Here is a 12,054-nt window from a genome sequence, read left to right as displayed (position 1 = left end):
GGTGGAACTGTGTAAAGACTGCATTTCCCAGCACGCCCTGCGCCTGGGAAGGTTAAACATCCCCACTGCTCCCCGCCCTCTGGTGCCACGCAGACAGATCGCTTCCGGTGGGGAGCTGGACCAGATTCCGAAGGAGGCAGGTGAGCGAGGTTCTGTTGCCAGGGGTAACCCGGGATGCAGGGGAGAGCATCCTCGGCGCTTGTTCCGCTCTGCGCTGAAGCCCTTCTGGAAGGAAGAAGCCCGCGGGGTGCGGGAGGGCCTGTCGCCGCCCTTTCACTGGCCTCTTCCTGCCCTGCTTCCCCAAGAGCTGCTGAGCGGGGTGGGGGCCATGCCCGGTGCGCTCTGCGCTCTGGCTAGGCGTTAGGCTTGGGAGCACGCCCTGGTCTGGTGGCAACCTGGCATCCGCGCCCCACTGGCTGAAATAAAGGTCCAGGGGCCCTGATGCTTGTAACTGCTCCCCCAGGACAAGCTGGCCTTTTGCCCACATCTGCGTCATCTCCGTCTGTGCCGTCCCACCTTCAGCCTTTTCAGCCAGAGGGTTTCAGCCCGAGATCTCTTTTGGTACCCAAAACCACAGCCCTGGGGGGATCAGGCCAAGTTCCCGTTTATTCAGCATCCCGTTTCCAGCAGTGGGCAGAGGAATGCTTTGAGGAAGCCAGGAAGCAGGAGATGAAATTAACAGCCTTCCCCTATTTGTGTTTCTGCCTACAACCATCATCTGTTACTCAGAGCAGGGATGGGGGCCGTGTGGCTCTTCAGATGTTGTTGGACTTCCATTCCCAACAGGCTTAGTCAGGGTAGACAGTGATGAGGGGATGATGGACACTGCGGTCCAACAACATCTGGAAGATCACGTGTTCTGATCTAGAGGCATATAATCTCTGAATAGGGCGGTTCCAATTAACCGAAAGCTGCTAATGGATGTCTCCACTATGATTTGTATAAACCTTCAATTTAGGCCACTGGTGGACAGAAGGTATATCTGGAACTGATGGGATTTTTCATTTGCTGTTGCTTAACAGTAGCAGCAAATGACCCTCATCCATTCCCTTCCCTCCCAGTTAAAATTATACTGCTAAAATGAAGAAGAACTGTGGTAACCAGGAGTGGTTTTCTTAGTAGAAGGGTTATGTGCTTCTTTTGGTTTTGGTACTTGGAAGAAAGTCCTGGGCTTTAAATTTGTTAATTCTGATGTGTGTATGTTATATCGGGCCCTGGATGATGACTTTAGTAAAAATCAAAATAGATCTGACAGACATGACATCTCCCCCGCCTAATCTAGGCTGGAATTTGAGCCCAGATCTTTTCTCCCAACATGTAAGCATTGCAGTCCATTGGACACTGTGTAGTGTGAACCCAAAATTAAGGAAAGCAAGTTGTATTGTCAATAATATGACAGAAACCATTATGAGTTTCATTTGATGTAGCCACTCAATGTTTGATCAACTAGGAACTTTTCTCATTCCACTTGGCACTTGTTTACACCCACACATTCTTCTGTACAGGATGCATTTGTTTGCGCAGTTGAAGGTGGAATTATATCTGCCTGGTTGGCAGTTGCTGGCTAGAATTAAACGTACATGTTTCCCTTCTGGAAAGTAAAATTTCTTGCTGTTGAATAAATGTCAGGGAACTTTTGGGTGGGAAAGTGGAGTGTGCAAAAGAAGATAAGATGTCAAAAAACTTCACATTCATGCCTCGGTTATTGTTGGGTTATCTACAGAAAATGGGGCGCAAGAGGTGGAGGTACATACAAACAACAACTCTTATGGCAAGGATGGGAATATACTGCAGTTCTCCACTAGCACAGAAAAAGGTCACACTATTGGCTATTTTATTCTTTTGTTTGTTTATTTCTAGTCCTTATGGATATATGTTTAATGCTATGTCTGGTGAAATTGCTAAAGGGCTGCTGATTAAAGTTTCTAAGAGGCAGTGGGCATCAATTTCCTAGATAGGTTGGGGAATCACATCTTTCAGTGTTCCTCTCTGTCCCGGAATGGGGAAAATAAGGCCAAAATTCTGTGTAAGTAGAAAACTCAGAAGTAGGCTGACTTAGAATCATTAGCTCTGATGTGCTAGATTTTAAATATATATATTTATGGGGGAAGGGGGTGTTTGAAGGAATACTGAAAGAATTGCCCTGACATTCTTGATTTACAGCTTCACAATCTCACTTCTGCTACTTCAGGATGTAACCTCATTTCGCAGCATGTGAGGATGCATCCAATGGGAAATCCAAAAAACATAGGGGAATGATGACAGTTATCCTCACTTCCTGGCAGGGAATACCTGATCAGTGAGCTTATCAGGCGTTTTCATGCACGGTCTGGTAAATTTTTACTTGATAAATGGTTGTCCTTATTCAGCCTGTGCTTACGGCAGAAGACAACATTGAAGGAAGCTACTCTGGAGCATTTAAACGAACCAATGTCTCTGGACAAGCACAGTTTGGCATTTGTGGTAGTCTCTTCCCCCTCGCCTCTGCACTGCAGCCTCCCGCGGTTTGTACACGGCCGTCCCACATCTCTCTCTCACTCCCCCCCCACATCTGTCTGCAGCTGCTCGACCGCGCCTGAAGCACAATGTCTGGCAAAACAGGGCCGGAGCATCTCTTCAACCCAGCCACCGAGATGGAGGCATCTGGCACTATGCTAGGCACCAAGTAAGGGGAGCCCGCTTTGCTGCAGTGGGAGGGGTGGTGGGGGCTCAGTGGTGGATGCATTTTTTCGTGGGGGGGCTTCTGGCCTTGTGCCCTCTCTCACTCCCCTACTCTTCTCACCTTGCGTGCTTCCAGGATCAACATCCCGGCTCTTTTGCCCCAAGGCCCAGCTAAGGAGTGGCTGGAACAGCGCAGGGCCACCATCCGGCCCTGGACCAACTTCCTTGACCAGCGGCGATTTGGGAAGCCCCGGAACTTCGGGGAGCTTTGCAAGCGGCTTGTACGCAACGTAGAATATTTCCAGAGCAACTATGTCTTCGTCTTCTTGGGACTCATTGTCTATTGCCTGTGAGTGGTTTTTGTGTTGTCATTATTGAGGACATGGGGGAGAGACCCTCCAAACTGCACTGAAGACATGACGCAGGTGTCAGGTGCCAGGCAGTGCTGGGACCTTTAACCAGGTTGCAGGAAGGACGACCTTGTGGGAGAGAACAGTGCAGTGGCCACATTTGCTAAAGACATCAAATGCTTTAGGTTGATTAAACCCAAAAGGGATTGTGGGAAGCTCCACAGGCGCTCTCGAAAATAGAAAAACAAGCAGGGAAGTGGCAAAGGCATTTCAGTGTCAGCAGGTGTCAGCAGCTGGAGGGGGAAAAAATCCCAACCTCGCATGTAAATTGATGGGATCTGGGCTAGTGATGACTGACCAAGAAGAAGATCGTGGGGTGTGGTGGGCAGCTCCGTGGAAACGTCACCCCCAGAGGAGGCTCCTGTGCAAAGGGGACATTCCCTGTTAGCAAGGCCCGTCCCGGCTGGAGGGAAATTGGCACAGTAGTCAAACTTATCTGGAGAGTAAGGTTATTGCAAGTTGCACTAGTTTTTTTGCAGATCTTCATGCATTTATTTTTGTGCATGGTGATGTCTCAAGACTCACAGCACTTTTACTGTTTTAGCCTTGATTACCAAGAATTAGGGAGACGGTTGGATTGCTGCCCCATGTTGCTTCTAGATCCATCTAACCTCCAGGTGTTAATTCTTACCTGTTAGCATCACATCTCCACTGCTCCTGATTGCACTGGCTGTCTACTTCGGGGCCTGTTACATTATCTACTTGAAGACCCAGCAGTCACAGCTTGTTATCTTTGGTAAGCAGAGGGAAGCTGCAAGTCCACAGGATGTTTGATAGACGTAGTCGGTTGTAATCTCTATATGGATGAAATGAGAGCACAACAGCAAAGCCGTACTAACCAGGATACCAACCTGAAGCTCAGAATCATGGTACACAGCCAAACACTTAACACAGCCTTCCTAGGACATATACCGTGTCTTGTAATTTGAATCTCCATTTTTCCACATAATTCTCCCCAGTTCCCTGGATGAAGAAAACTAGCACAAGGGGGAGAAGGCGAGGTTAGAACCTGGATATGCTCGCTTTCCATATTTCTTCATTGCTGTAGGCTCATGCAGTTCTGCATTTCATCCCGAAAGGATACAGTCTCAGCTTTTCTGAATATACCAATTAAAACTTAGACTGCTGAGTTACAAGTGAAAGTAGCAATGATTAATTTTCAGAGTTGAAGAGAAAGCCACCAGCCCCTTGGACTGCAAAGAATCTCAGCACAGAGCTGTGTTTTTAAATCTGCCACTGAACAGCCCAATAACCAACCTAACACCAGAATGCATGAAATGCAGTCAGTGGTCCTGCAACAGCAGTCCATAAAAGTGAATTCACTGAAAACTGTGAAAAGCAATGAGGTGCAATGGGAAAGGGATGGAGAAGATGGCTCCTCAAACATTAGATAACACATGCACTGTACTGTGCTCTGACCTCTCTTGGCCATGAGGTCTGGACACCCCTCTCCTTAAATCTGTCCTTTCTGTGGCATTGAACAGCTCCCAAAACTCTCTTAACTGGATGTTGCAGTTCCCAACAGTAGCCACCAGATGGCGTTGCACCAACATGAATGGTGCAGATGGTTTCTTAGCTGTTAGTTCTCACTGGCCTCTATCCCTGGCCCGTGGCTTCTGGGCTACAGAAAGCTGGACCGCTTGTACTGATTTGAAGCAAGCAGGCAAGACACTGGCCTTTGGTCCTGTGATCACTTTTTCCAGCCGACTGAGGTTTCTCTCTTTGCTTCAAGAGCCCGTTTGAGTGCCAATACTCTGTTTTCTAACCCCTTTTCTTTTTCTTCAGGGCGGGAGCTCAGCACAGCCCATCAGTATGGCCTGGCTGGGTGTGTCTCCTTTCCCTTCTTCTGGCTGGCAGGAGCTGGCTCAGTTGTCTTTTGGCTGCTGGGTGAGTAAATAGAGCATCTACATAGTAACAACAGTAGTTCTTCTACTCCTGGGACAGAAACTACGGTTTTTGTGGCATGTTCACACAACCAAGAACCCAGGCTGTTAAGTGTTGCTATGGGAAAATATTTCTCCCTTTTTTGCTGCTCGGGTTTGTATGACAAATGGACTGATAATCCATTCCACTGGGTATTTGAATTTCCATCAGTGCAAGCCACGTAGCACTCTCTGTCTGTGTGTGTGTGTGTGTGTGTGTGTGTGTCAGTGATGTTCTACAGCTAGAAAAGCAACACCCTGTGAGGTACTTTATGATGCAAATTCGGTCAGTTTGCACATTTCCTTTTTGTCCACTTCGTTCTACTTCTGCAGCTAGTCCAGTAGAGTGTCTAAGCCCTTTAAATCTATAATCTCTGTTACACATGTGATCAAAAGCTTACATGATACATTACAAGGGGTAAAGAATTCCAGAAGGCACTAAAACTTCTCCATGGAAAACAGTTGCAGTAATTTGAGTTGGCTGGAGAACGGCACTGGCATGCGCATCAGTTTTCCTCAGAGGAAGTATGTGGCTTATTCCGGGAACGTTCAGTTTTATAGTTCTTTTACTTTCCATTGGCTAGACTTCACCACTGTTAGCTATTTCATTGCACACACCTTAGAATTCAGATGATGGGCTTGCGGGTAAGCCCATTATCAGGCTTGCAAATTGAGGTCATTCTGCTTTCTTGCTCAGCTTTCTTGGAGATAGAAGTGAGCTGCTCTAGCAATCAAGAGAAACCTTAGTATTGCTTGAGAAGGGCAGAAGACCAAGGTATACTGCCCATAAGTCTGTGAGAATCCAAACCACCAGGGTATCCAACTATCAATTATTTGTGATCACAACGCCACATTTGATCCACTTACTGTTTTCAATAAATTTGGTCAGTTTTGCTCCATTTGTCCACTGGCTTATTAGATTGTATTATTAGATCCCTCAGAAAATACACAAATGTTCAACAAAGAAAAAAAGTGCCGAGTGCAAAGGCTGTGATGAATTGTTACTCCCATAAAGCACAGAGTTTGTCATTAAAAAGGAAGAGAAAGAAAATATTTTATAGTGTGTTAACCTGTAACTAATGATCAATCACAGCTATATTTAAATGTAAAACACTGAAAATGCAAAGCCCTAATTCAAATGGCATCTCCAAACTATAGTGCAGAAAGTCCTAGGATAGCAGACCGACCAGGGCAAGCCCAAATATAAGCAAAAGTGCAAAATAAGAGTCCGCATTTGGTGCCAGTAGTTGCAAAGGGCCTTCCTCCACCACACCAGGGAACGAATCATGCCCCAAACCCTCCATTTAAGAGCCCTTCCTTATTTGCATGGAGGATCTCAGTAGCTAAAGGCATAACAGGAAAAAATCTGTTAGTGCCACAGGCCCAAGAGTGCGGGACTGGATTGGGGTGCATGGCCCTCACCATGACCTGGCATCCATGGGAAATCCGGGACCGCCGGAGCTGCCGCACACATACAGTGCGGTGTTGTCCCTCCCTGAAAAACAAGGTATATCTCACCTTACTTCCACTGTAAAATACTTAAAGCCCTTGATGGCTTTCCATTACACCCCACTTCATGTAAATCTATTCTTTCTTGGCTGCCTTCTGTCCCCTTTTCAAGCCAAGATACCCAAGCAAATAGCAGAGGAAAGAGACTCACGCCACTGTGGAAGCGAGGAGCTCTGATGGAGGTATCTAACGAGGCATCTTTCTCCCTCTTCTCCCTCCAGGTGCCACTTTGGTAGTTATCGGTTCCCATGCAGCCTTCCATGAACTGGAGTCTGGAGAAACTGATGAGCTGCAAATGGAGCCTGTCTGAAGGACCCAGAGAACATCAGCTCTCCTCTCCTGCCTGGTTATTCACCATGTTTTCTCCACCCGTTTCACTGTTACATTGCCACCATTTCATTCAATGTCTCTGTGCCATTTCCTCTTCCTAAGGCTTCCTCCAAGAAAGGGGGTCTTTAAATCCCCCAGAACAGTCCCTGAAGCTCTCCTTCTCAGGCTGCCCCAATCTCCCCATTTTAGTGTACTGTCGCTTCTCAGAATTTGCAGCTCCCTTGCACTTGGGTTTTCGAGTCTGAAACAGGCTAGAATGCTGCATTAAGGGCCTCCCTTTTTTCTGGAAAGCTTAGCTCCCTCCAAGAGCCAAGCCTAGGGAAACTCCAGAAATCTCAATTCACCTTCCTTTTTCTCTTATCAGTAACATTAAACAAATAAAAGTGTGAACGTGGAGTATTCCTTTGTACTGCCCCAAAAGATCACAGTGACGCATGATGGTGCAGTGTCTGAAAAACTTGAGGATGCGCGCAGAGCGGCTCAGGCATGTTTGTGTCCTGGATCGCTTGCAGCGACCAGCAGAAATGGGTCTGGAATGAAGTAACACGGGCCTGCTGCATCACTGCCGCATTTGCCTGCTGGAGGTTTTATCAGAAATCAAAAACCATTGAAGTGCACAATTGGAAGAAATTACATCTGTACACGTGCCCCATGTACAGTAAATTAACCCCATTCTTCATGGTTTGATCTGTTTTTGATCTAGCCAAACAGCCAAAATAATTTGGTTAGTTTCGTCATAGACATGGCTGACCTAAGACACTTTGGTAGCTGAGATAACAAATCCAAATAGCTACACTGTCCGGTCTTTTGTGCAAACTTTACCAAAATGTACTGGAGCTGATATGCTTTTTCCCCATTGGGCAACATTATTGCAAAAATACTTAGGCCTCTGTATGTGTTTCCATCCTCCAGTAACTAGGATCAGCAGTCACAACTTCACAAAGCATTTTTGATTATCTATTGCCTTACCTGTTTTAATTGTTTACTCTTTCTCAGCCATTCTTTCTCTACTTGGAAATGATTAGGACTATTAAGACTGGTGTTCACAAGTGACCAGTGTTCTGGGAGCAGTTAATAAATTCCAGATTAAATCATGCCACTGTTCTGTTCATTTCAACAGACTTTCTCCAGAACTTCCCAGTGGACTGTGGCCCATGGGTCCCCTGTGTGCCTTGATTTAAATTGCACAGAGAGATAATTGCGCTCACTTGCTCTCGCTCTCCCTCTCACACACACACAGAGATGAAGCAGCTTGTTTTCTGTTGCTCCAGCAGGCAGAAAGCCTAGACCAAAGAGTTCGAATTAGAAGAATGTGTGAACAGGATGGCACAAGCTGCTCCAGAAGCTGATGGACCATCATCCAAAGTGGTTTTTAAGATGGACCAGACTGCCGCCTCTCAGTAGGGAGTCTCCTGACCTTTGAAGTCCCTTCCAACTCTGGTTTTCTCATATGACTGGAAGGCTGGGGAACGACTGTTGCCCTCGCACTCCTCTTGTAAGGTTCCTGCAAACGTCCACCTGACCTTCTTAAAACATTCATAGACCAAATCTTTGTTTTGAGATAAGTACTGAGCCACGTTTCCCTGCTTTAAATGCGAAAGGGGCACGAGAACCAGCTGTCTGATTTTAAAAGGAAAAAGATCAGGGTGGGCAGATGTATTGTTCCTATCTCTGTTGGCTTGTTACATTTATGTTCCTCTGTTCCTCCAAGGAGCTCAAATAGAAGGTATATGGCTCTCTCCCCAACCTCTCACCCAAAATCATCTGCCAAGCTTCATGGCTGAAAGAGAATTTGAATCCCGGTCCTTGTCCAACGTTCCAACCTGGCTTTGAATGCCAAGAAGCAGGCATCAGCGCCTCTTCTTCAAGCCCTCTGCATGCAAGACTCTCAACACACCCTTCCCTCCAGGTGAGTCTGTCTTCACCTGTTCTGCCGCTCTGTTCAGCAACCAAACAGCATCCTGCTCTTGCCAGATGCTCTGATGGGACTGGGAGCTCCATGGCTGGACTGACACTGACGTGGCCATGCAAAAACTTGTCTCCAAACGGAGTTTTTGGCACAAGGCCCTAGTCACATGGGGCAGCAACAGGCTGCAGCTTCCCCAGTGCCACCTCGCCACCAAAGGAGGAGAGCCACCCTCTCTCAATGTCCAGGTTGGCTCCACCACCAATCCCAGGGGGACGGGGACCATCGGTAGGCATCTCGGGGCCGGGTGGGCTCCCCGCCCTGCACCTGCGCCTTCCACACACAAGCTGAGCAGGTGAGGCTTTTCCCTGGTCTTGAGCTGAGGCAGGTGCCAAACACCATCGGGTGAATTTGTGCTGGTTGTCACAAGAGCGCCCACGAAGGTCCTCACGGGGGAAGCATAACGGAAGCATCTGAAGCCCCTTTGTGCTTGTGCCGAAGGATGAGCCTGCTGAGCGATTTCTTAAATCAGAGCACTCTGAATGTCACAGTTTGGATCTGTGCACTGCATGAAGCAAACAGCAAATTTAGGCAGCCTTCTGCAGGCCAGAGCCCGCCACACGTGCTGGACTACAGCTCCCATCAGGCTGGCCTGGGAGTGTCATCCAGCACACTGGAAGGACACTGGGCTGGGGGGGGGGGCGTTGGCTTGGCATCTTAATGCGATTTTTATGGACTTGCACAATCGCCATGAATACACAGAGGCAGGGGCTTTGCAACTCCAGCAATCCCCAAACTGAATACTGTGATTAATCGCCCCTGTGAACGTCAGCACATGCAGGCATGCATGCGCACACACGCGCACACACCCATCGCCCCCGCCTTCCAAGGGACCGCACACAATCCGCCCGTGGAGTTTGCGGTTCCGGCTCTTTCCTCCTCCCGGCAGCCCCCCCAGTGGGAGTCGCCACTCCTTGCCTCAGCTGTGCCTGCCGTTGTCCACCCCTCTGAGGCGGCTGCCTGTTCTTTGTGGTGCTCAGAGGGAAAGACTCGTTCTGCGGGAAAAGGGCCTCGGAAGCTGGGAGACGCTGCAGCCCAGATGCTGCCCACGCATTATTATTATTATATTATTATCAGAACATTTCTATGCATGGCCTTCATCAGATCGCACGACAGAAAGCTTGGGGTGATTGCGGGCATTTCCACCCGTGACTTGGAAGGACCGCAGTGGCTTGCTAAAAGGACGCAACTGAACTTTCTACCTTTGGTCTTATTTCCATGGCAAGAAGAACTTTAGGAGTGAAGGACATGGCATGTTTGGTGGCTGTTAAAAAGGCAGAGGGACTCTGGCCAGGACATAAGCTGGCAACTATGGCGGGACAGGGAGAGCCTTCTCTAGACAGCAAGAGGAACACCCCTTGGCTCTTACGTGATTTTCTGGGAGACGGCTGCCTCCCTTGGCACCTGGAACTGCTTTGTCACCATGGCAATATGCTCCTGCCTCCATCCTTCTGTTGCCTTGGCGATGACCTCCTCCTCCTCGCCGCTCCACCCCACCCCTCTGGAGCCTGATGGAAAAAACAATCCAATTAAACGAGCTGCATGGTCAAGCAGCATCTTCCGAGGTGAAGGACAGTGCCAGCCCAGAAGGGGTGGTGCTGAGCACCATGCTGGAGGCGCAAAACCGGGCCCTGGAGAGGATGGAGGCGTGCAGGAGTCCCAAGACAAGGCCTTTTACATCCCTCCCTCCCACACCATTTCTTACGGTGCTGCCTTCCGCAGTGCTGTGACGTGATCCTTGGCCGAATTCAAAACAACAAATCCAAATGCGGCGGGATCCAAAGTGACTCTCCACCACTGCCTCAGAGTTTGGCCAGTGGAGTGACTGGCCATTTCGGCCATGGAGTGGTCAGTGCTTCTGTGCGTGTGAGCGAGAGAGGGAGCAAACACGCCCTTCCTCGCTTCAAATGTCATGTAGTCTGGTTGAAAAATAAGCACGAATCCCAGTGCTGAACTTTTTGGTTTGGCCAACACTTTAACTCCACCAGCAGCGCCCCCAGGTCAGATACATACCCAAATGCTACTTAAACAGCATTTCCCCCCAGTGTGAGTTCCCCTTTCTGCTTCCTGCCTCGGCCATAAGCCTTATCCCTGTTGTGGTGTGGCTGATGGGCCTTGAAACACATTGATCCGCCTTTTGGATCGAGGCAAGAAATACAGATAAGTCTTTTTCTCAGAGCTAATGGACACATTATGCAGAAAAATGCAAAAGGATGTAGAAGAATTCAGGACCACTCCTCTTCAGAAGTGCATCCCCTCCTGTTTTAAACACCCCCGAGGTATGAATTTGTTCATCTTGAAGAGAGGGGAGGTACTCTCAACCTTCTTGAAATGCTAGTTTTGTGCATTTAGGGCTCAGTTTTAACAGTGGGTTGCACTCAAAAACATACAATCTTCAGCCCCCATTCTGAAATTTTAGCCCCTCCTCTTGGCATCCCTTTCTGGGAAATGGGGAGAGGGGCTCTTACACACAAGGCACGCACAGACCAAAGGAGGCTCCCGCATCTCTCATATTAAATATTCCACTTCTGGTTTGTTTTTGTTTTTTATTTGTTAAATCGTTTTTGTTTTCCTTGTTTTGGTTGGTTCACACGACAACACAATCCCGAAATGGGAAGGGGAGATGGGACAGGACAGAATACACCTCCCCCCACATGGCCCCTTCATGTCCCCCCTCCCCTCCCCAGACAAAGAAAATCGGGGCCAAGGTGGAGAGAAGAGCAGGAGGCGATGTCACCACCTGCCTCCGCCAGGTGCCAGCGCGGCCCCTCCTCCCCCCCCACCAGGGCCGATGAGGAAGGGCACGGTTTCTCCTGGAGGGGGGCTATGGCTGAGGTCTGCCCTGCTCTGCAGTGGGTGATGGTCCAGGACACGGGGGATGGCTGACTGACGGGAGAGGGTGGTGTTAAGCACCAGGGGGACACAGCCAGGAAGACCCCTCAGGAGGTTCGCTTGGAGTGGGAGGGTGACGATGGCCCGGCCCCCCGGTTTGCACACACAGTGGGAGGGGTGGGAAGAAGCTGCCGTCTTGGCCCTAGGAGAGCAATCTACATGCAGCGGGGGGGGGGGGACTCCAAGTGGCTGGGCTTGGGGTCTGCCTCTGGCAGGCTCAGAGCCCGGGGAGAAGGGGGCGCGGAGGCCGTGGGAAGTGGGGCGACAAGACCTGGCGCGTCCTGGTCTCGCTGGGTTCTTTCCCCGTTGTGCTCAAACACCACCCTTCACATATCAAAATGCAGGCTGGGCAGGGGGGCTACCC

The 12,054-nt window shown here is 49.1% G+C and overlaps 1 protein-coding gene across 1 annotated transcript; it reads left to right on the top strand.

Annotated features, from left to right (window-relative positions):
* The first annotated feature begins 54 nt into the window (after positions 1-54).
* Positions 55-7,926, top strand: RABAC1 (Rab acceptor 1). Its single transcript, XM_044435224.1, has 6 exons — positions 55-140; positions 2,562-2,665; positions 2,798-3,010; positions 3,710-3,807; positions 4,857-4,958; positions 6,724-7,926. Exons 2-6 carry the CDS (start codon positions 2,586-2,588, stop codon positions 6,810-6,812), a joined length of 582 nt encoding a protein of 193 aa, XP_044291159.1. The 5' UTR covers positions 55-140; positions 2,562-2,585; the 3' UTR covers positions 6,813-7,926.
* The last annotated feature ends 4,128 nt before the right edge of the window (positions 7,927-12,054 follow it).

Source organism: Varanus komodoensis, unplaced genomic scaffold (genome assembly GCF_004798865.1).
Source record: "Varanus komodoensis strain SLA01 unplaced genomic scaffold, ASM479886v1 scaffold29_1, whole genome shotgun sequence".
Taxonomy (NCBI): Eukaryota; Metazoa; Chordata; class Lepidosauria; order Squamata; family Varanidae; genus Varanus; species Varanus komodoensis.
The sequence above is the reverse complement of the archived record's forward strand: the minus strand, read 5'-3'. Positions and strand labels throughout refer to the sequence as shown.